The 25252-nt window shown below is 42.5% G+C and overlaps 1 protein-coding gene across 1 annotated transcript in view; it reads left to right on the top strand.

Moving 5' to 3' along the window:
* Nucleotides 1–25252, top strand: part of DGKK (diacylglycerol kinase kappa) — a 259182-nt gene that overhangs the window by 82745 nt on the left and 151185 nt on the right. Inside the window, exons 10-15 of the mRNA XM_059680086.1 lie at nucleotides 1027–1129; nucleotides 5641–5824; nucleotides 6550–6658; nucleotides 7430–7569; nucleotides 8469–8550; nucleotides 11847–11938. Coding sequence (XP_059536069.1) covers nucleotides 1027–1129; nucleotides 5641–5824; nucleotides 6550–6658; nucleotides 7430–7569; nucleotides 8469–8550; nucleotides 11847–11938 — 710 coding nt within the window. The remainder of the gene's footprint in view (nucleotides 1–1026; nucleotides 1130–5640; nucleotides 5825–6549; nucleotides 6659–7429; nucleotides 7570–8468; nucleotides 8551–11846; nucleotides 11939–25252) is intronic.

The raw sequence follows: 25252 nt of genomic DNA, 5'->3' as shown, positions 1-25252 counted from the left end.
AACAAAAAAACAGAGCTCATAGATATAGAGAACAGATTGGTTGTTGCCAGAGATAGGTGGTGGTGTGGGCAAAATGGGTGAAGGATATCAAAGTTTATCCAGTTATTAAATAAATGAATAAATAAATAAATAAATAAATAAATAAATAAAGTGATAAATAAATAAATAAAGTAATTAATTAATGTAATTAATGTACACCATGGTGACTATAATTAATAATACTATATTGTACATTTCAAAGTTGCCAAAAGACTAAATTTTAAAAATTATCATCATAAGAAAAAAAGTTTGTGATTATGTAACATGACAGCTGTTAACTAGACTTATTGTGGTGATCATTTTGCAATATATATAAATATAAAATCATTATGTTTTATACCTGAAACTAATATAATGTATGTCAATTATAATCTCAAATAAAGAAAGATTCTGGTATCCTCTGGTTGTCTTTTCATTGTTTTTGCATAATTAGGCAAGGTTCATGTCCTCTAAGAATGGTATAATTGTCCAGGAAGTAGTGCTTGAAGATGTCATAAATCTCAAAAAAATGGCCACTAGTGTGGAAGACATCAGAGTCTCAGCTCTGTCACTTCCCAGCTGTTTGACCTTGAGCAAAACCCTTTACTGCTATGAGCTTTGGTATCTTCATTTCTAAAATGAACTTAATGTCTTCTCTACCACGCACAGTTGTTGTAAGGATTAAACGGTAATAGCACATTATTAGTATTAGCATTCTCATGCTGCGGTAAATTCCCCACTTTGTAGGACACTAAGTTTGTACCTTAAGAGTGGTGTCCTCTCAGTGCCTATGATGAGTATCTGCTGAAAGCCACCTTTGAAAGAAACTGAGTTCAGAGGCCCCACTCAGGGATGGTACAGGCTCCAGGTGGAGAGAGGGTGTTCAGGTTGAGCCAGGGGTATGTGTATGGCACTAAATCTCAGAAAGGGAGATTTGAAAACTATGTGCTCAAATCTTGGAATTGGAACTCAAGACTGATCAGTTATTTTCTTCTCATGTCATTTCAGGTGCATGACGACTGTAGAAGACGGTTTTCCAAGGAATGTTGGTTTGGGCGCCACCGAAAATCAATCATTCCTCCCACCGCCCTCAGCGACCCTAAAGGAGATGGTGAGTAGCTAAACTTTAATCTCAGAAATACGCTGGGGAGGAAGGGAAGGTGAAAAAATTAGAGAAAAGGACTTCAATTAAATTATTCTCCTCAGCCAGTCAAATATTTCTGAGGAGCAGGAATGTGCATATGTATAGAGACAATTCATTTCTCTTTAGACCTTTGGGGTGGTGAATGGTGATATTTATGGTATATATGTATGTGGGCATATTCTCTGTAGTCTCTGTCACAATTGTTTCTGAATGATCAGAATTGGAAAGGCTCTTTCAGGCTGTTGGCACATCTGGAGCTTAAAGTCAAATAAATCCCCTAATCCCTTTTCACACTTGATGCTGCTAAACTAAGTTTCTATTGTCCTGTTCTGCTGCAATGTATGTCCTCAAGCCTAAAGGTCAAGCTTAAAATTTGTCCCTTTTTTTTTGTCTTGTTGATGCATCTGCCCACTTGGGTACTTCAAATTGACAAGCTAGCCTTCTATGTTTTCATTTGAATTGATTAGAATTGTTGAATAATACGGGACATTCCCTTAAAATTGACATCAGCCTATACAAAAGCAATCTTGTGGATATAAGTATTTACCGGGTTATGAATCTGCCTGACATTGCTACATTTCGATCTACAGTGCCATCCAATTTTTATCACGTTGTTCACAAGATTCTCTGGACCAACTTGGCCTTCCTCAAATGCAGATGTTCCTAACTCTGGGGGAAATGCTAACTGGAATTGCCAGTGTTTCCGTTTTCTTGGAATATATTCCTAGAAGTGGTATTACTGGGCCAAATGGAAATTCCGTTTTTAATTTTTTTGAGGAAACGCCATGCTGTTTTCCACAATGGCTGCACCAGTCTGCATTCCCACCAGCAGTACAAGAGGGCTCCTTTTTCTCCACATGCTCGCCAGCTCTTGTCGTTTGTTGATTTGTTGATGCTAGCTATTCTGACAGGTGTGAGATGGTACCTCATTGTTGTTTTGATCTGCATCTTTCAGATGATTAGCGACTTTGAGCATGTTTTCACATGTCTCTTGGCCTTCTGTATGTCCATTTTCAAAAACTGTCTATTTAGCTCCTTTGCCCATTTTTTGATTGGATTTTCTATCTTCATTTTGTTAAGTCGTATGTGTTCCCTATAAATTTTGGAGATTAGGCCCTTCTCGGATATAACATTGACAATTATGTTCTCCTATACAGTGGGCTTTCTTGTTCTTTTGTTGATGGTTTCTTTTGCTGTGCAGAAGCTTTTTATTTTGATGTAGTCCCATTTGTTTATTTTCTCCTTAGTTTCCATTGCCCTAGGCGCTGTATCGGTAAAGACATTGCTATGACATATGTCTGATGTTTTGCTGCCTGTGGATTCTCCTAAGATCTTTATGGTTTCCTGTCTTATGTTTAAGTCCTTTATCCATTTTGAGTTCATTTTTATGTATGGTGTAAGTTGGTGGTCTAGTTTTATTTTTTTGCATGTATCTGTCCAATTTTCCCAACACTATTTATTGAAGAGACTGTCTTGACTCCATTGTATGCTCTTGCCTCCTTTGTCAAATATTAATTGAGCATAATGGCTGGGGTCAATTTTTGAGTTTTCTGTTCTGTTCCATTGGTCTATATGTCTGTTCTTGTGCCAGTACCAGGCATTTTTGAGAACAGTGGCTTTGTAATACAGCTTGATATCTGGTATTGTGACCCCACCTACTTTGTTCTTCTTTCTCATGATTGCTGTGGCTATTCAGGGTCTTTTTTTTTTATTCTATATGAATTTTTGGAGAGTTTGTTCTAGGTCTGTGAAATATGCTGTTGGTATTTTAATGAGGATTGCATTGAATCTATAGATTGTTTTGGGTAGTATGGACATTTTAATGATGTTGATTCTACCAACCTATGAACACAGTATATTCTTCTATTTGTTTGTCTTCCTCTATCTCTTTTTCAATGTCCTGTAGTTTTCTGAGTACAGGTCTTTTACCTCCTTAGTTAAATTTATTCCTAGGTATCTTAATTTTTTGGTGCAATGGTAAAATGGATTTTTGTTTGTTTGTTTCTCTTTCTGTGAGTTCATTACTAGTGTATAAAAAAAGCCACAGATTTCTGGGTGTTAATTTTGTATCCTGCTACATTGCCGAATTTATTTATTAAGTCTAGTAGTTTTTTTGATGGAGTCTTTAGGATTTTCCATGTACAATATCATGTCATCTGCGAATAATGACAGTTTTAATTCTTCTTTTCCAATTTGGATGCCTTTTATTTCTCCTTCTTGTCTGATTGCTATGGCTAGCACTTCCAGCACTATGTCGAACAGGAGTGGTGAGAGTGGGCATTCCTGTCTTGTTCCTGTTCTTAGGGGAAATGAATCTATTTTCTGCCCATTGAGTATGATGCTGGCTGTAGGTTTGTCATATAAGGCTTTTATTATGTTGAGGTATGATCCTTCTATTCCCACTTTGCTAAGAATTTTTATCAAGAAAGTGTATTGGATTTTGTCAAATGCTTTTTTTTGCATCAATTGATATGATTATGTGATTTTTTTATCTCTCAATTTGGTTATGTGATATAAAAAGATACCACTTTTTAAAATATATTTTTTCTTCATATATCATATGACCTGACCCCTAGTATTTCAAGTACATACTTAATAGTCTCAACTTTATTTTCTGTTTCCTCTAACATATTCTTGTCATTATATCTAGTCCCTATCACTTCTTTGACCTCATCTTCTGCCACCCTTCCCCTTACTCACTCAACATCAGCCATGCTATTCTCTTCACTGGTCCTCAGACACTTCACACAGTCTCTCTTCTGTGTGTCTTAGCACTTATGTTTCATCTCCCTCCCCCCCCAAAAAATTCTTCCTCCAGATATCTGCATTGCTTACTTCTTCACTTTATGCAAGTCCCATCTCATATGGTACCTCTACAGGAAAGCTGTCTCTGACCACCTGTCTAAAATAACACCCCCTCCAGTCTCCATTCCCTTTTCCTACTTAGTTTTCTTCATATCACATTATTGATTATATTTATGTGTTATGCTCTGTCTACCTCCATTAGAATACAAGTTCCACAAGATCAGAGACTGTTGCTATCTTGTCTACCACTGTATTCTCAGAATATAACAAGGACGAGCACAGAGAATGCCCTCAATACATATTTTTGAATAAATGAATTAATGTTTTAACTACTATTGTGTTGACATATTACCTTTTGTTTAAAAAATGTTGAAAAGGGTACTACTTTTGGATAACATGTTCAGGGAGATTAACTACTTCCAAGCTATACTACTGAAAGGACATAGCAGATGCCCCTTAGCTGAATACTGGCAAGCCCTGAAAATTTGGTGCATGACTGGCTAGTTGGCTTAGAAATTGGCCCATAGAGAAAGACTGCTTTAGATTTTTCCAGGCAAAATAGCCATGCAATCTGCTCAAGTCAGCACTCTTTCTTCAAGCTCCCTTTCACCCAGATTACAATAAATGGGACATCTCAACCCATCCTCCCTGGCCCAAACCAATCAGGACCAAGCCACATGCTTTTTTCCCTTTGCATTTATTTTTTGCTAAGGTATCCCTGGAAAGCCACAAGCTCCGATGTTTGGAGGCTTATGATTTGTCTACCATCTCCTAGGGGGCATTTCTCAGTGCCTATCCCCCTGCCAATAGGCTCTAAGACTCCGAATGAGCTGGCAGCCTTTGTAAGTTTAGAGTGCTATAATGTTACTTCTCTATGGAGAACTTCAGTGTTGGAAGCTTCTCTCTTGTTCAGATAATTTCCCTATAGTCTTTTTTCCCCTGAAAGTTGGTGTGACGACTTGGATTGCTCTGTCCGAGCCCAAGGGGAGTGATTAAAGCTCCCGGCTTCACCCTACATTGATATGTTCAATCATTTGTTTGTGGTTAAAAGGCAGCCTTTCCTCCCCTCTTTCCTGACCTGGTATCTTCTCACTATGAGAACCAAGGCAGATCCCAGGCAGAGAGTAGACTAGTTGATGTGCTGATCCTCCTTCTCAGCTCTCAACATTTTCCTTCTCAGTTTCTCCTTAGCATTTTATTAATTCTTGGTTGTGGAACCATTTTTTTTATTCTGTATATTCCAACATACTCTTGTGTATGAGCCTGTCTCCTTAGCTTAAGAGCAGGGGTTATACTCCAGCAATATCTAGCATGCTTATTAGAATGTAGTAGTTGCTCAAGAAATATCAGTTGCCTGGCAACAGTTGGAAAAGCCCCTTGGGTTTTGTATTGATTTCCCCTCTGTTCCTCTATCTAAGAATCTAGGGCAGAAGGAAACTCTGGGGGATATTGGGAATGTCTATTACCTTGATTATGGTGATGGTATCATGGGTATTTGCTTATGTCTAAATTCATTAAATTGTATATGTTAAATATGTTCAGTTCTTTGTGTATCCATCGTACCTCAATAAAACTTTTTTTAAAAAGTGTTTTCAAAATTTGACATTAAGTTACATCTTGTTTCCATCTCAATGACCCTGTTCTTTTTTTTCTTCTTTTTCTCTTTGTATCAGGCCAATTAGTAGTATCTTCAGACTTCTGGAATCTTGATTGGTCATCAGCCTGTTCATGCCCCCTTCTCATATTCATCAACTCCAAAAGTGGCGATCATCAAGGGGTCATCTTCCTCAGAAAATTTAAGCAATACCTTAACCCATCTCAAGTGTTTGACCTGTCGAAGGGTGGACCTGAAGCCGGGTAAGCATGGCATAAGGGATATAATGGTTATATAGAAGGCTTTGCCTTTTACACATTCTAGACTAGGATAGGCTTCCTGGAATTAGTTCTAGTATCTGAGCAGGAAATATCTATTTTCTGAAGCCAGGACACAGACACATAACTCCAGAGTATTTTGGGTTGACTGGTATTTTGGAGGACTTTTAGCCCTCTCCCAGAAATCCTTTCAAGCCCACATCCTACTCTCAGATTTGCTCCACCTTGTCTAGTAAGAAGTAAAACTGTCTCCTTACCTCAGAGGAAGCGAATGGATATTGCTGTCAATCTTTCCTGTCTCTCGTTCTCCACCCTCCCCCTCTTCATGGGGCCAAATAGTTATATCTCTACTATAGGCCTCTTTTATTTGAGGACCATGGCTGTTCAGCCCTGGCTTCTGTGAGCCCATTGGCCACCATGTGAGACATTCTTCTTGGATATCAGCAGTTAGATTTAGCTAGGTTACTAGTAACTTCCAGAGCAAGGTTAGGCACAGGATTAGTATGGGTTGAGGCGAGGCCTCCAGGACTGCCTGTGGGAGCATTGACTATACTTTTAGGAACACAGAGAGATAGTGGCTAAGGGAAAGAAAGATGTAGCTTGTTAGCAGGGTAAAGAAGGAACAGTCCTTGGGCCCTGCAACATTGTAGGGAAGAGTTGTAAAACCCAGTAGTCCATTAAATGTTTCCTTTTTCTCCTTTTTCTTCCAGGCTGTCCATGTTCAAGAACTTCGCTCGCTTTCGCATTGTGGTTTGTGGTGGAGATGGCAGTGTAAGCTGGGTCTTATCTCTGATTGATGCCTTAGGATTGCATGAAAGGGTGAGTCCCTAGCTGACTCAGTTTACCCATTGCTAGGAAGACTGGGGTGTGGAGCTTCTCATCCCAAAAAGTCCCTAGTCTTCACTCTCCCTGTCTGTAAAATACATGTTTCCCATTGGTTTCATACTCAACCTGACTGGTAGATTTCCAATCTAAGCCTGCTCACCTAGAGCATTTTCTGGTTATCTACATGTGGATAGAGAAATGAGGGAGTTAGCAGGGGGAAAGAAAAAATGAGTAGTGCTCTATTCTCCAACACCCAAAGTGAAGATTTGAAGGGGAGGAGAGCAAACAAAAAAGAAGTGGCCTCAGTCAACATTCAGCCCCTAATTTCCTCCACCTCCTGAGGCAATTGATTTTCTTCCTTGAGTCTCAAGAGTAGCAGAAACTTTCCTCTACCTCTCCCCCCTTTTCCCTAAGTAACACGCTGCTCCTCTGAATCCAGTAGCTTTGTCTCTTAAGACACTCACGTCTTTGGCCCAGCCTAAATAGAAACCTGTGACTATATTTTTCTTTTATAAACATATTAGCATATTCCATCAACTCTTCCATTTACTGGGTAGGCTCTGTATGGCCAAGAGTGGGGCCCAACTCCTTTGGGAAATTTTCAACCTATTTCAAACATCTTCCTAACATACTTCCCAGAATCATAAATCCCTTATTGCCTCTGGCTTTGAGACCACAATCTTTCCCAAAGAGTGACTTTGTGTTCTTCTATGGGTGAATCTTCATAGCTCTGTCTGAAAAGGGTACCTGGTTTTGTTTTTGCAGTGTCAGCTGGCAGTCATCCCGCTTGGAACCGGCAACGATCTGGCCCGTGTCCTAGGCTGGGGTGCGTTCTGGAACAAAAACAAGTCACCTCTGAACATCCTCAACAGAGTGGAGCAGGCTAGTGTGAGGATTCTAGACAGGTGAGTGGCTGAAAGATCAGGTCATTGTGCCTTTTCCAGTTGTACACTAGTTATTCCCAGTTATATCATCTCAATCAGGAATGCTTTCATCTCTCTCACAGAGCTTTTATGTATTCAGTGTGGGGCAGTTTGGGAGGTAGGGGGCTTGGCTATTAGGAATCCAGGGCCTCCTATGTATCCTTCAAACATCACCAAAGCCCCTCATTAACTCAAAATATCTTAAAGCAACATCCCCATGGGTAAATTTCAAGGGTTCTGCGAACCTTCTTCAAATTGCATAGCTATGTAAACATATTTTTTCCTTGGGGAAGTGTCCATCTCTCTATTCTATTCTAGAATAGTATAGAAATGATTACACACCTTCATTAAGTTATCAAAGAAACTAAAAAAAATGAGAGTTCATACACAATTAGCCTAAACTGTCTCTGCTTTACAGAAGATAGAGTATTGCCATCTTCTGATAAGAAAGGCTTTCTGTACTGGGGCATAGTATTTGATATATGATTGTCCATGAGGAATATCCTGGGGTGCTTTCTCAAGATACCAAGCTGGGCCCTATCACAAAGATTCTTGTTTAGTAGGTCTTGGGTAGGGTCTGATATGTGTATTTTATAAAAGCACTTCAGGTGATCTTGATATTTACCCCTGGTTAAGAAGCATTGCTCTCTGAGAACCCTATGATGGAATTCTTTCCATCACACTGTTCTAGGGAAGTCATGAGGACCCCCCTTACCTTGTGGTATATCTTGAGGTCAAGTTACCTGAGATAGCTTGGGCATCCCCTACATCTCTCCCCAACACATAAACATTTTTATCTCTTTTTCACATGTGAAACGCTGATACAAGCCTGTGATGAAACAGAGTCCTAAATATCTGTCTGTCTTTGAACTTCATTTCAGATGGAGTGTGATGATCCGTGAGACTCCCAGACAAACCCCACTGCTAAGAGGGCAAGTTGAAATGGATATACCCCAATTTGAGGTAATTACTATTCAGCTGTATTTCAAGCTAACATCTTTATTGCACAGTGAAATGATAGGCAAAATACAGAGAGAAGCTGTTGTATTTTCTATGAGCTTGATGAGAATGGGATCATTGAAAATTGGGGACATGTCAATCAACAGCTATTTACCAAAAATGGTGATAGGTACTGTGGGCATAATTCATTCAGCCATTTACTTTTTCATCCACTCAAAATAGTTATGGAAAATATTTATGAATTAACTACTAAGTGTGAGATACTCTTCTAGGAGCTGTTTTTATATGCTAGTTGGTAAAGAAGAATGACAGTCCATGCTGTCAAGGAGCTAATAGTTGCAGTGGTAGAAAAAAATATATATAAAGTAGTATGAGTGTTAGTATGTAAAGAAGTAGCAAGGGTGGAAACATCCAGCAGGTATACCTAAGCCAGTCTGGGGAAAATCAGGGAAAGCTTCTCAAAATAACTACCATTTCAGAAGGTATTTAAGGACCAGAGTTAACCAGGATAGTGGGAAAGAGGAGGCCTTTTCTGGATTTATGGGACAGTGTGTATTGTTCCAAAGGCAAGAGAGAGCATGGAATATTCACACAACTAAAATGCATTCATAATGGCTGAGGCATAGGGGCCAGGACATATACAGGAAGTTCTACTAAAGATGAAACTGGAGAAGTAATCAGGGGCAGGCCAGGAAGAACCTAGTAAACAATGGTAGGAAGTTTGAACTTTTATCCTAAGAACAATGAGAATTATAGAAGTTTTTTTTTTTTAACCTTATTAGGAAATTTTTCAAACACATAGAAATTTTAAATGGTAGATTCTACCATTACTATTTTACTATACTTTATCACAAATCTATCTATCTATCCATTCTTCTATCTAATAGAAAGGTTTTAAGCAGGGGAGTTCCATGGTAGGTGGAGAAATAATTGAAGGAATAAAGATTAGAAGCAAGGAGAAAGACAGAAGATGCTGTAATTGTCTAGATAAAAAATAATGATGATTTGGACTGGTGAAGTGGTAACAGAGATAAGGAGAAGTGGACTCATTTAAGATATATTAAAGAGATAGGATCATCAGGACTCAGTAGATAGAAGTTGTAGTTAAAATTACAGATTCAAGAGCCAGACTATCTGGAATTGAATCCTGACTGCTACTTAGCTTCCCCTTTTCCTGTGCCTCAGTTTTCTGTTCTGTGAAACTGGGATAATAACAATCCTTATTATAAGGACTACTATATATAGCTTAGAACAGAGCCTGGCACATAGTAAGTGCTATATGCTATATAAGTAGATGCTATTATTATATACTAGAGGCCCGGTGCACAAAAATTTGTGCACTCGGGGGGGGGGGGGAGGGGGCTCCCTCAGCCTGGCCTGTGCCCTCTCGCAGTCTGGGACCCCTCGGGAGATAACGACCTGCTGGCTTAGGCCTGCTCCTGGGTGGCAGAGGGCAGGCCCAATCCCTAGGTGCAGCCCCTGGTCGGGCTCAGAGCAGGGCCGATTGGGGAGTTGGGGCGCTGCCCCCTGTCATGTACAGAGCAGGGCGATCTGGAGATTGTGATGCCACCCTCAGTCTCGCTCACGGTAGGGCCAATTGGGGGGTTGGGGCACCGTCCCCTGTCTAACTCAAGGCAGGGTCGATGGGGAGGTTGCGGCGCCACCCCCTGTCACGCACAGAGCAGGGCCGATCAGGGGGTTGGGGCGCCGCCACTCTCACACTCAGGGCAGGGCCGATGGGGAGGTTATGGCTCTACCCCGTCACACACAGAGCAGGACCCGTGGGGGGGGGGTTGGGGCGCCACACCCTGTTACACACAGAGCAGGGCCGATCAGGGGGTTGGGGCACCGTACCCTGTAACACACAGAGCCGCAGGGCGATCAGGGGGTTGGGGAGCTCCTCCCTATCAGGCACAGAGCAGGGCTGATCAGGGGGTTGGGGCGCCTTCCCCTGTAATGAACAGATCAGGGTGGATAGGGAGGTTGTGGCCCAGCCCCCTGTCACACACAGAGCCACAGGGCGATCAGGGGGTTTGGGCGCTGCCCCCTGTCACGCTGATCCCGGTGTGGGAGGCCTTGCGGCTCCGCTGATCCCGGTGCTGGGAGGCATATTACCCTTTTACTATATAGGATAGAGGCCTGGTGCACGTGTGGGGGCCGGCTGGTTTGCCCTGAAGGGTGTCCTGGATCAGGGTGGGGGTCCCCACTGGGGTGCCTGGCCAGCCTGGGTGAGGGGATGATGGCTGTTTGCAGCTGGTCACACACCCTTCAGGGTGGGGGTCCCCACTGGGGTGCCTGGCCAGTCTGGGTGAGGGGCTGAGGGCTGTTTTCAGGCTGGAGGTGACTGAAGCTCCCAACCGCTCCTTTTTTTCTTTTTTATTTTTTTTATTCTGGGCCAGCTTTAGCTTTGAGGCTTGGCTCCAGCTCTTAAGCCTCCGCTGCTGAAAGTAGGTTTCTGGCCTTTGCTTACAATGTTGCGATCCTGCTGGCTGAAGCCCGGCGGACTAAAGCAGGTTTCTGGGGTTTTGTTTAGCTTCTATATTTGTTACATAGTTGCTTAGTGTTGCAGCTCAGAGGCCTGCAGTGGCAGGCGGGGTACGTTGGAGTCCTCCGTCACTGAAGCAAGCAAGCCTCATGTTAGTTTCAAGCTGCCTGGCTGCCGGCCGCCAACTTGGCTGGCAGTTAATTTGCATATCACCCTGATTAGCCAATGGGAAGGGTAGTGGTCATATGCCAATTACCATGTTTCTCTTTTATTAGATAAGATAACAATAAAATTATAATATGATAATTAGACCAGATGTCCTTCCTGACGTCCTTCCTTCCATTCAAAGCCACAGCGGGTGGGGGCCAAGGCAGAGGCGGCCACCATGGTGGCAGGGGCCAAGGTGCTTGCACGAATTTTTTTGCATCAGGCCTCTAGTTACTAATATTATTATATAAGAGGAGATACTCTGGCACTGGAAAAATGTGAGTTCAAATTGCAGATCTATTATTTACTATCTATGTAATATGAGATTGTTCATTTGAAACAAGGAACAAATATTATCACCTTTATATGAGTTTTAAATATTAATTTAAATGAGAGGAAACAATATGGATCTTTTATTTTTAGAATGACCACAGACCTAAGATTATCTATGAGGATCTTCAAAAGAATTCCTTAATTATGATTACTTCCAGAGAGGAAGCTGAGTTGATGGTAAAGAGTCAGTAAGAAATAATGAGGGAATGAGGATGGGCAGCACACTGTGTCACATTGCTAAGGTTCCAAGTCTGAACACTCCTTTTCTCCCTAGGCTGCTGCCATCCAACACTTAGAATCTGCAACCACTGAGTTGAACAAAATCCTGAAGGCCAAGTATCCTACAGAGATGATCATCCCAACCAGGTAAGTCTTCCTTTGGCTTTCAACCTTTGGGGTTTTTCTTGCTCCTCATGGGCTGTCTTCAGTCAGAGGTAGGATTCATTTGAACACTTTGGGGTGTTGAGGCCAAGGAAACTACAGTAAATCCTCACTTAACATTGTCAATAGGTTCTTGGAACTATGGCAAAACAACATACAGTGAAATCAGTTTTACCATAGGCTAATTGATATATAAAAGAGTTAAGTTCCTACAGCATCTAATGGATGTTATAATAAAGTGACATTAAACAATATTATGTTATTTGCGGTTCTGCTGTATATGTTTATCTTTCCAAATCAAATTTCTCCTTACTCAAACCTACTGAATAAAAAGATCAGGATAAAAAGATGAGATTGGGGTGAGGAGTCCTGTTACTTCAAAAAGACAAAATAACAAACCAGAGATTTGGGGAAAAGGGAGGAATTCTGGTCAAGATGGCAGAATAGATAAACACTGTGCTCACCTCTTCACATGACCACATCAACATTACAACTAAATTACAAAACAACTGCCTTGGCCATTGTGGCTCATTTGGTTGGGTATCATCCCATGCACTGAAAATTTGCCAGTTCAATTCCCAGTCAGGGCACATGTTCAGGTTGTGGGCTCGATCCCTGGTAAAGGTCATGCAGGAGACAGCTGATTGATGTTTCATTCTCATGTCAATGTTTCTCTCTCTCTTCCTCTCTCTGTAAAAATCAATAATTTTTTTTCTTAATTGCAAAATAACTATTATTGAGAACGACCTGAAGGCTAGCTGAACAGAATTACTATTACTATGGATGCAAAGAAGAAGTCATATTGAGACTGGTAGCAGGTCCCTCACTCATGATGTGGCAGTTTTCTTTTTTTTTTTTAATACATTTTTATAGATTTCAGAGAGGAAGGGAGAGAAAGATAGAAACGTTAATGATGAAAAAGAATAATTGATCAGCTGCCTCCTGCATGCCCCCTTACTGGGGATTGAGCTCGAAAGCTGGGCATGTGCCCTTGACTGGAATTGAACCTGGAACAGTTTAGTCCACAAGCCAACACTCTATCCACTGAGCCAAATCACCCCGGGTGGTGTGGCAGTTTTCAAAGGGATAGTTAGGCTGTGTTGGTCCTGCCAGAGGATCAAGTAGCCCCAGCCTCACACCAAACTCGCCAGCCCAGCGATCCAGTGCCAGGAAGGAAGTCCCTATAACATCTGGCTATGAAAACTAGTGAGGATTGTGGCTGAGTGATATGGAAGGTTACTGAAGTCTCAGGCACTGCAGGTCTTAAAGGGACTGCACACATACTAATATGCTCACAAATTCACTCATTCTGAGCTCCAGCATTGCAGTGTCAGTTTAAAAAGCACCAAGGACATACAAGAAGGAGCTGAATTGACTAGCTCGAAGGCCAGGGCTGAATGGGCAGGAGGCAGGTCAGCTCTCTCTGGGATGGACATGCTGGCAGAGGCCACTGTTCCTTTGCTGAAAACCTCCCTTCACTCAGGCAGCAGATGCAGGTGGATGCCAAATATTAGCTCTCCATTAACTTGGTTAAGACCATTCACCCACCCTGGTGATTTGCTGAGACCTTGCCCCACCCAATTCACCCATGCCCAGACTAAACCTCTTGCAGAAGCTTTTCAACACAAGTTGCCTTCCACTGCTCATGTTGTGGATTTCCTTAAAATTTCTCAAAGGTCCATAAACACCAAGCAAGCAGTAGCTGGCTCTGGCATGCCCCGAACCTCTTGCTAAGCATCCTGAAGCCCAGCGCTAGTGGCAACTGTCCTCAGTTCACAGCTTAACAACTCTCAGAGGTCTCCAAGCCCAGCACAGATTGCAACAAACCACAGATTCCTTTGTAACTCCTATCAGGTGGTCTTGGGCTGGATGGAGGCTATGGCTGACTTGGCCTGCACCAGAGCCCCTCCTAAGAGGCCCCAGAACCAATAAACCCAGTGGTCAGCTTCAGACCACACCAGAGCACCACCCAAACAGCTTCATGTATGACACACCAGATTTGACAAGCATCAGAGCCCCAGAAAAGTAAATCCCACTCAGTGGGATCAGCCCCCCACACAACAGCTTGTCCACTATAGTTATGGCCATTCCTTATCGACAGTCAATCAGAGAGTCAATAACATCCACTGACATGCCAACGACAATCAGGGCTCAACTACAATAGGAGAGCACACATGACCAATAAAAGGGAAACCCCTGAAATACCAGGCTCAGGTGACCAGGGAGACTGTGACCCACATGACACCTATTACATACGGCCACACTGCCAAGACTGGGAGACATAGCCAATATACCAAATATATAGAAACAAAGGAAGTCAGCCAAAATTAGGAGACAAAGAAGCATGTCCCAAATGAAAGAACAGGACAAAACTTCAGAAAAAGAACTAAATGAAATAGAGACAAGCAATCTACCAGATGTAGAGTTCAAAGCACTGATTATATGGATGTTCAATAAACTTAGGGGAAGAATAGACACACTCAATGAGAACTTATAGGAAACATTTAAAAAGAGATAGAAAACATAAAAAAGAATCAGTCAAAAATGAAGACTATAATAACTGAAATGAAGAATATATTAGAAGGAATCAACAATAAATTAAATGAAGCAGAGGATCAAATCAGCAATCTGGTAGACAAGGTAGCAAAAAACACCCAATTATAATTGGAAAAAAGGAATTTTTAAAAATTAGGATAGTTTAACTCTCAGACAACATCAAGCATACCAACATTTGCATCATAAGGTACCAGAAGGAGAAGAAAGAGATCAAGGGATTGAGAACCTATTTTAAGGAATAATGACTGAAAACTTCCCTAACCAGGTGAAGGAAATAGACAAGTCCAGAAAGCACAGAGGGTCACAAACAAGATGAACCCAAAGGGGCCCACACCAAGACACCTCTTGATTAAAATGCCAAGATTAAAAGCAAAGAGAGAATCTTAAAACTAGCAAGAGAAAAGCAGCTACTTATATACAAAGGAACTCCCATAAGATTGTCAGCTTATTTCTCAACAGAAACTGTGGAGGCCTGAAAGGATTAGCACAGAATATTCAAAGTGATGAAAATCAAGGGCATACAACCAAGATTACCCTACCCAGCAAGGTTATTATTTAGAACTGAGAGATAAAGAAGGTCCCAGTCAAGAAAAAATCTAAAGGCGTTTGTCCCCACTAAGCCAGAACACACACACACACACACACACACACACACACACACACACACACACACACATGTTAAAAGGACTTCTTTAAGAAGAAGAAAAAAAGATTAAAAATATAAATAGAAAAATATTGGAAAGAAAACAAATTCTCACTGACAGAGGTACACATATAATAAAAGCAGTGGATCAACCAAAATACAAAGCTAGTACGAAGATTAAAAAGCAAAAGTAAGAAGATTGTGTATAATTACAACAATAAATTAAGAGATACATACTAACACACACAAGAAGTGAAAAATAATGACAAAAACATAAATTTGGAGAGGGTAATTAAAAATGTAGTGATTTTAGAATGTGCTCAAAGTTAAGAGACCATCAAATTAAAATAGATTGCTATAAATATGACTTGGTACATAGGAAGCACATGGTAAGCACAAATAAAAAAATCTACAAGAAAAAAAGAGAAGGGATCCAAACACAACACTATAGAAAGTCATTAACATATAAAGAGAATAAGAAAGAACAAAAAAGAACTACAAAAACCATCAGAAAAAAAATTTATAAAATATCAATAGCTAAATTCTTAAAAATAACCACTTCAAATGTAAATGGACTAAATGCTCCATTAAAAAGAAAAAGGGTGGCCGAATGGCTAAAAAATCAAGACCCATACATATGCTTCCTACAGGAGACCCCTTCAGATCAAAAGACACAGACACACACAGACTAAACATAAAGGGATGGAAAAAGGTATTTCATGCAAAAGGAAACAAAAAAGCTTGCATAGCAATACTTATATCAGACAAAATAGACTTTAAAACAAGGACTCTGATAAGAGGCAAGAAGGGCATTTCGTAATGATAAAGAGATCAATCCAGCAAAAGAAAATAACTCTCATAACCATCTATGTACCTAATATAGGAGAACCTGAATATATAAAGAAAATTTATCAGATATAAAAGGATATATCCCAGGAATACACTCATTAACATTAATGAATATATCATTCATACAGAATATCAATAAGAAAACAGTGGCTTTAAATTACGCATTAGGCCATATAAACTTAATGAATATTTTTAGGACACTTCAGAATATACCAGAATATACATTTTCCTCAAGTGCACATGGAACATGTTCCAGGATAAACTACATGCTGGGCCACAAAACAAGTCTCAATAAATTTAAGAACATTGAAATCATATAAAACATCTTCTCTCATCACAATGGTATAAAAGTAGAAATCAATTATGGGAAGAAAACTGAAAAACACACAAACATATGGAGGCTAAATAACATGTTACTAAACAATGAATGGATTCACAAGGAAATCAAGGAAGAAATCAAAAGATGCCTTGAGTCAAATGAAAATACAGCAACCCCAAATCTTTGGCACACAGCCAAGACAATTCTAAAAGGAAAATTTATAGCAATACAGGCCTCCCTCAAGAAACAAGAAAAATCTCAAATAAACAATCTAACCTTACATTTAAAGGAAGTAGAAAAAAACAAATAAAGCCCAAAGTGAGTACATGGAAGGAAACAATAAAGATCCAAGGGTAAATACTAGTAAATAGAGTCTAAAAAACACCGAAACCAAGAGCTGATTCGTTGAAAAGATTTTAAAAAATTGGTAAACTTTCAGCCAGTTTCATCAAGGAAAAAATAGAGGAGGCCCAAATAAATAAAATCAGGAATGAAAAAGGAGAAGTGATGAACCAACACTACAAAAATACAAATAATTATAAGGAAATATTAAAAACAATTATATGTCAACAAATAGGGTGACCTGGAATAAATAGATAAAAATTCCCAGAAACATACAATCTTCCAAAACTGAATCAGGAAGAATAAGAGAATCTGAATAGACAGATTACAACTAGTGAAATTGAAGCGATAATAAAAATAGATAGATTGATAGATAACTCTCAACAAACAGATGGCTTCACAAGTGAATTTTACTAAATATTTAAAGAATAATTAATAATATTCTTTTCAAACTGTCCCAAACATCAAACAGAATAAAATACCTAGGAAAAACTTTAACCAAGATAGTAAGATACCTGCATTTTGAAAACTACAAGACATTGAAGAAAGAAATTGAAGAAGATACAAATAAAATAACAGATATGCCATGGTCACGAATCAAGAATTAAAATCATTTAAATGTCCATACTACCCAAAGCAATCTACAGATACAGTGCAATCCCTTCTAAAATACCAGTGGCATTTTTCACAGAACTAAAACAAAGTATCCTAAAACTTTTATGGAACCACAAAAGACCCTGAATAGCCAAAGCAATTTTGAGAGTAAAGAACAAAGTTGGAGGTATCATGCTAACTGATCTAAAGACTATACTACAAAGCTATAGTAATCAAAATAGCATGGTACTGACATAAAAACAGGCACAGATTAATGGAAGAAAATAGAGAAACCAGAAATAAACTCATGCTTATATGATCAATTAAGGTATGGCAAAGGAGACAAGAATATACAATGGGTTACAGATAGTCTGTTCAATAAATAATATTGGGAAATTGAATAGATACATGCAAAAAATGAAACTTAATCACTTTGTTACATCATATGCAAGAATAAATTCAAAATGGGTTAGACTTAAATATAAGACCCCAAACCATAAGATTCCTAGAAGAAAATATAGGCAGTAAAATCTTTCCCATCACTCTTAGCTGTGTGTGTGTGTGTGTGTGTGTGTGTGTGTGTGTGTGTCCTTGGTCAAGGGAAATAAAAGAAAAAAATAAATATAAATGAGACGTACATCAAACTAAAGAGTTTTTTGCACAGCGAAGGAAACCATCAACAAAACAAAAAGATAACCTACTCAATGGAAAACATTTTCCAATGATACATCCAATAAGGGGTTAATATCTAAAGTAAATGGGTATCCCAAAAATGTATACACACTTGAATGATTATAAAGTCAGTGTTTATTAACATAGAGTTCATTTTCAACATTGAAAATAATCTACAGAAATGAACATTTTTTTTTGTCAATGCCTGTTTTCAAACTGATGACCATTCTCATCCAGGCACTGCTGATAACGTGAAGCAATGGAATTGCAAACATCAAGAATAATTTCGTTAGGTATTTGGGTGCTCTCAATTTGTCAACTGTTGCCAGTTTTGTACCATAAACTTTATCTTTTATGTATCCCCATAAAAAAGGTCAAGTGGCCCTAGCTGGTTTGGTTCAGTGGATAGAGTGTTGACCTGCAGACTGAAGGGTCCCAGGTTTGATTCCAGTGAAGGGCATGTACTTTGGTTGCCGGCCTGGGCCCTGCTCAGGGCATGTGCAGGAGGCAACCAATCGATGTGTTTCTCTCACATCAGTGTTTGTCTTTCCCTCTCTCTCCCACTCTCTAAAAATCAGTGGGAAAATTTCCTCAGGTGAGGATTAAAAAAAAGTTTAGTGGATAAATTTTCTTTGTTCAAAGCTTAATCTGGCTTCACCCATTATTTCAAATCAGTTATACCTGAAAAGGAGTGAAAATTGAGTTTTCAGCTATTAAAGGGTATATACATTTGCATAATTATAAAGGCAGTGTTTGTACTTCAACTGCATTTTCAAACTTCCAGTAGCATTTTAGGATGTATTTCCTTTGTTCAAAGCTCAATCTGGCTGAAAAAAAAAAAACAAAAAAAAAAACATCAATTGAGCTATCAGCTATTAATGTGTGTGTATACATGATTTGGGGACACCCTGTATATAAGGAAGTCATACAACTTAACACACACACCAAAAAAAAAGAAAGAAAAAGAAAAGAAAACAAACAAAAACCCAATCTGATTAAAAAATGGAAGAGGACCCGAATAGACATTTCTCAAAAGATGGCCAAGAGACATATGAAAAGATGCTCAGCATCTCTAATCATCAGGGAAATGCAAATTAAAACCACAGTGTGATGTCACCTTACACCTGTCAGAGTGGCTATCATCAATAAATCAACAAAACAAGAAGTCTTAGCAAGGATGTGGAGAAAAGGAAACCCTCATGCACTGTTGTTCAGATTGCAAATTGGTGTATCCACTATGGAAAACAGTATGGAAGTTCCTCAAAAAATTAAAAATAGAACTATTATATGACTGAGGAATTCTACTTCTGGGCATTTACCTAAAGAAATGCAAAACACTCATTCAAAAAGACATATGCACCCCTATGTTCATTGCAGCATTACTTCCAATAGCCAAAATAAGGAAGCAACCTAAGTGTCCATTGATAAATAAAGATGTGGTACATATATACAATGTAATATTATTCAACCATGAAAAAGAGTGAAGTCTGTCATTTAAAACAACATGGATGGACCTAGAGAGTATTATGCTAAGTGAAATAAGTTAGACAGAAAAAGAAAAATACCATACGATTTCACTTATATGTGGACTCTAAGAAATAAAATAAATGAATAAACAAAACAGAAGCAAACTTATAGATTCAGAGAACAAATTGATGGATGCCAGACAGGAGGGGTTGAGGTTGGGTTAAAAGAAAAGAAAGGGATTAAAATGTATAAATTGTCAATTATAAAAACAGTAATGGGGATATAAAGTACAGCATGGGAGATATAATAGATAATCCTATATAATAAAGAGGTAATATGCAAATTGACCATCACGCCCTCAAAAGATGGCTGCCTACAACCAGGCCAACAGGGGGGGTTAGTGAGGGGCAACCAAACGACTGAACAGCAGGCTGCATGAACAGGCCTAAACTGGCAGTCAGACATCCCCCAAGAGGTCCCAGATTGGAGATGGTGCAGGCTGGGCTGAGGGGACTCCCCAGTCCCATGCACGAATTTCGTGCACCGGGCCTCTAGTATTATAATAATTATGTATGGTGTAAAATGGGCACTTGACTTATTGGGGTGATCATTTTGTATGCTATATAAATGTCTAATCACAATGTTGTACACCTGAAACTATTATAACATTGTATATAAACTTTAATTGAAAAATTCTAAATTTCTTTTAAAAAAATAATAAGCAAGTCAGAGAAAGACAAGCAACACATGATTTCACTCATACTAGTATGTAGAATTTAACAAACAAACTGAACAACCAAGAAAAATATAGAAAGATTCATAGATAGAGAGCAGGCAGAGAGTTCTGATCAGAGGGGGGATTGGAGAGTAGGATTGAGCAAAAAAGAAAAAAAGAGAGAGAGAACTCATGGACATTGATAACAGTGTGGTGATTGCAGGGGTGGGGTAGGTATAGGAGGGCATAGAGGAGCTAAATAGTAATATAAGAAATTTTAAAAAATAAAAACTTTTTTAAAAGATTTAAAAAAGGGTTACAGAAGGGAAACACAATATTTCATACCATTCAAGAGCATAGTATAACTCACTATAATAGGGACACCTTGCTTTTGCTCTGACACTAGGAAAGGTCTCTGTAGTATCTACTATAGCTGGTTTTTCCTAGCCTAAACAACACATTCTCCCCTTCTAAATATATGGGTATTTCATTCTTCCAGGACTCTTTGGAAGGTTACTGCCAAGCCTACAACACTTTCCTTTGAGAAAAACGTGCCACAGGGACAGTTTCCCCAATATAATTATGTTTATATTAAATTAGCTAGGCCCTTGAACTATAGCTGATTTGACCCAGGCTGAAATTCTTGAATTCTGCTTTCTGAAAATTTGTAATTAGGACTATGAAATGCTAATTAAACTCTCTTAGGTACTTGTACATTTTACTATAAATACATGAAGGATCAGGAAAAAAAATAGAGAGGGGAGAAGGTAGTATGGAGGAGAAGGAAAAGCACACAGAGGGAGGAAAGATCTGGAAAGGGAGAGAGAAGAATGATGAGGAGGATGGAGATTCAACTATACTAACAAAAGGGTAATATGCTGATTAGACCCGCCATCTTCCAAACGTCCTTCCAGACAAAGCCACTGTGGCGGGGGCTGAGGCAGAGGTGCTTAGGGGAGATCAGGCCTGCAGGGGAGCAGTTAGGGGGTGATCAGGCTGGCAAGGGAGCAGGTAGGGGGTGATCAAGCCTGCAGGGGAGCAGTTAGGGGGCAATCAGGCCAGCAGGGGAGCAGTTGGGGGGTGATAAGGCCAGTGGGGGAGAGCAGTTAGGGGCGATCAGGCCAGCAGGGGTGAGCAGTTAGGGGAATCAGTTTAGCAGGGGAGACCAGTTAGGGGGATCAGGCCAGTGGGGGAGAGCAGTTAGGAGAAATCAAGCCAGAGAGGGAGGGCAGTTAGGGATGATCAGGCCAGTGGGGGAGGGCAGTTAGGGGCGATCAGGCAGGCAGGAATAGGGGTTAGGGGCAATCATGCAGGCAAGCAGGTGAGCAGTTAGGAGCCAGCGGTTCCATTTTGCGAGAGGGATGTCCGATTGCCAGCTTAGGCCCAATCTGGCAGTCAGACATCCCCCAAGGGATCCAAGATTGTAGAGGGTGCATAATATGCTAATTAAACCCAATGACATTCTGGGCGTCATTCCTAATGTACTTCTAGACAAAGCCACTGTGGTGAAGGCCGAGGCAGAGGCAGTTAGGGACGATTAGGCAGGCAGTGGAGCAGTTAGGGGGTGATCAGGCTGGCAAGGGAGCACTAAGAGGCAATCAGGCCAGCAGGGGAGCAGTTCGGGGCAATCAGGAAGCAGGGGAGCAGTTAGGGGGTGATCAGGCCGCAGGGGAGCAGTTAGAGGGAAATCAGGCCAGCAGGGAGCAGTTAGGGGGTGATCAGGCCAGCAGGGGAGCACTTAGGAGTGATTAAGCAGGCAGGAGAGCAGTCCGGGGCAATAAGGCAGGCAGTGGAGCAGTTAGGGGGTGATCAGGAGGCAAGAGAGCAGTAAGGGGCAATCAGGCCAGCAGGGGAGCAGATAGGACGTGATCAGGCCAGCAAGGGAACAGATAGGGGGCGATCAGGCCAGCAAGGGAGCAGTTAGAGGGCAATCAGGCCAACAGGGAACACTTAGGGGGCAATAAGGCCAGTAGGGAGCAGTTAGGGGGCGATCAGGCCAGGAGGGGATTAGTTAGGTGGCAATAAGGACAGCAGGGAGCATTAGGGGGCGATAAGGCCAGCAGGGAGCAGTTATGGGGCGTTCAGGCCAGCAGGGGAGCACTTAGGAGTGATTAAGCAGAAAGGAGAGCAGTCAGGGGCAATCAGTCAGACAGTGGAGCAGTTAGGGGGTGATCAGGCTGGCAAGGGAGCAGAAAGGGGCAATCAACCCAGCAGGGGAGGAGTTAGGAGGTGAACAGATCTGCAGGGGAGCAGTTAGGGGGAAATCAGGCGAGCAGAGAGCAGTTAGGGGGCGATGAGGCCGACAAGAAAGCGATTAGGGGGCGATCAGGCAAGGAGGGGAGCATTAGGGGGCAATCAGGCCAGCAGGGGAGCAGTTAGGAGTGATTAAGCAGGCAGGAGAGCAGTCAGGGGCAATCAGGAAGGCAGTGAAGCAGTTAGAGAGTGATCAGGCTTGCAAGAAAGCAATAAGGGACAATCAGGCCAGCAGGGGAGCAGTTAGGAGTTGATCAGGCCTGCAGGGGGACAGTTAGGGGGAAATCAGGTCAGCAGGGAGAAGTTTGGGGGCGATCAGGCCAGCAGGGGTGCAGTTAGGGGCAATCAAGCCAGCAGGGAAGCAGTTAGGGTGTGATCAGGCCGGCAGGGGACCATTTAGGGGGAAATCAGGCCTGCAGGGAGCAGTTACGGAGCGATCAGGCCAGCAAGGGAGCAGTTACGAGTGATTAAGCAGGCAGTAGAGCAGTCAGTTGAAATTAGGCAAGCAGTGGAGCAGTTAGGGGGTGATCAGTCTGGCAAGAGAGCAGTAAGGGCCAATCAAGCCAGCAGGGGAGCAGTTAGGATGTGATCAGGCCAGCAAGGTACTAGTTAGGCGGTGATCAGGCCAGCAGGGGAGCAGTTAGGGGGCAATCAGGGCTGCAGGGAGCGGTTCGGGGGCGATAAGGCCAGCAGGGAGCAGTTATGGGGTGATCAGGCAAGCAGGGGAGCAGTTAGGAGTGATTAAGTAGGCAGGAGAGCAGTCAGGGGCAATCAGGCATGCAGCGGAGCAGTTAGGGGGTGATCAGGGTGGCAAGGGAGCAGTAAGGGGCAATCAGACCAGCAGGGGGGTAGTTAGGAGCTGATCAGGGCAGCAAGGGAGCCATTAGGAGCAATCAAGCCAGCATGGGAGCAGTTATCGGGTGATCAGGCCTGCAGGGGAGCAGTTAGGGGGAAATCAGGCCAAGAGGGGAGCAGTTAGGAGTGATTAAGCAGGCAGGAGAGCAGTCAGGGGCAATCAGGCAGTCAGTGGAGCACTTAGGGTGTTATCAGACAGGCAAGAGAGCAGTAAGGGGCAATGAAGCCAGCAGGGGAGCAGTTACGGGCGATCAGGCCTGCAGGGGAGCATTAGGGGGCAATCAGGCCAGCAGGGAGCAGTTAGGGGGCGATAAGGCCAGCAGGGAGCAGTTAGGAGTGATTAAGCCGGCAGGAGAGCAGTCAGGGGCAATCAGTCAGGCAGTGGAGAAGTTAGGGGATGATCACGCTTGCAAGAGAGCAGTAAGTGGTAATCAGGCCAGCAGAGAAGCAGTCAGGAGGTGATCAGGCATGCAGGGGAGTAGTTAGGGGGAAATCAGGCCAGCAGGGAGCAGTTAGGGGGCGATCAGGCCAGCAGGGGAGCATTTAGTAGTTATTAAGCAGGCAGGAGAGAGGTCAGGGACAATCAGGCAAGCAGTGGAGCAGTTAGGGTGTGATCAGGTCTGCAGGGGAGCAGTTAGGGGGAAATCAGGCCAGCAGAGAGCAGTTTGGGGGCGATCAGGCCAGCAGGGGAGCAGTATTGGCAAACAAGCCAGCAGGGGAGCAGTTAGGGGGTCATCAGGACTGCAGAGGAGCATTTAGGGGGAAATCAGGCCAGCAGGGAGCAGTTAGGGGGCCATCAGGCCATCAGGGGAGCACTTAGGAGTGATTAAGCAGGCAGGAGAGCAGTCAGTAGCAATCAGGCAGGCAGTGGAGCAGTTAGGGGGTGATCAGGCTGGCAAGAGAGCAGTAAGGGGCAATCAGGCCAGCAGGGGATCATTTAGGAGGTGATCAGGCCAGCAAAGTACTAGTTAGGGGGGCGATCCGGCCAGCAGGGAAGCAGTTAGGGGGCAATCAGGGCAGCAGGGAGCAGTTAGGGGGCGATAAGGCCAGCAGTGAGCAGTTATTGGGAGATGAGGCCAGCAGGGGAGCAGTTAGGAGAGATTAAGCAGGCAGGAGAGCAGTCAGGGGCAATCAGGCAGGCAGTGGAGCAGTTTGGGGGTGATCAGGATGGCAAGGGGGCAGTAAGGGGCAATGAGGCCAGCAGGGAACAGTTAGGAGGTGATGAGGCCTGCAGGAGGGCAGTCAGGGGCAATCAGGCATGCAGTGGAGCAGTTATCGGGTGATCAGGCCTGCAGGGGAGCAGTTAGTGGGAAATCAGGCCAGCAGGGGAGCAGTTAGGAGTGATTAAGCAGGCAGGAGAGCAGTCAGGGGCAATCAGGCAGTCACTGGAACAGTTAGGGTGTTATAAGGCTGGCAAGAGAGCAGTAAGGGGCAATCAGGCCAGCAGGGGAGCAGTTACGTGGCGATCAGGCCAGCAGGGGAGCAGTTAGGAGTGATTAAGCAGGCTGGAGAGCAGTCAGGGGCAATCAGGCAGGCAGTGGAGCAGTTAGGGGGTAATCAGGATGGCAAGAGGGCAGTAAGGGGCAATCAGGTCAGCAGGGGAGCCGTTAGGAGGTGATCAGGCCTGCAGGAGAGTAGTCAGGGGCAATCAGGCATGCAGTGGAGCAATTAGGGGGTGATCAGGCTGACAAGGGAGCAGTATGGGGCAATCAGGCCAGCAGGGGAGCAGTTAGGACGTGATCAGGCCAGCAAGAAAGCAGTTACGGGCAATCAAGCCAACAGGGGAGCAGTTAGGGGGTGATCTGGCCTGCAGGGGAGCAGTTAGGGGGAAATCAAGCCAGCAAGGTGCAGTTTGAGGGCGATCAGGCCAGCAGGGGAGCAGTTAGGAGGTGATCAGGCTGGGAAGGGAGTAGTTATGGAGCGATCATGCCACCAGGGGATGAGTTAGGAGTGATTAAGCAGAGAATAGAGCAGTCACGGGCAATCAGGCAGGCAGTGGAGCAGTTAGGGGGTGATCAGGCTAGCAGGGAGCAG

This window comes from Myotis daubentonii, chromosome X (genome assembly GCF_963259705.1).
Source record: "Myotis daubentonii chromosome X, mMyoDau2.1, whole genome shotgun sequence".
NCBI lineage: Eukaryota > Metazoa > Chordata > Mammalia > Chiroptera > Vespertilionidae > Myotis > Myotis daubentonii.
The sequence above is the reverse complement of the archived record's forward strand: the minus strand, read 5'-3'. Positions and strand labels throughout refer to the sequence as shown.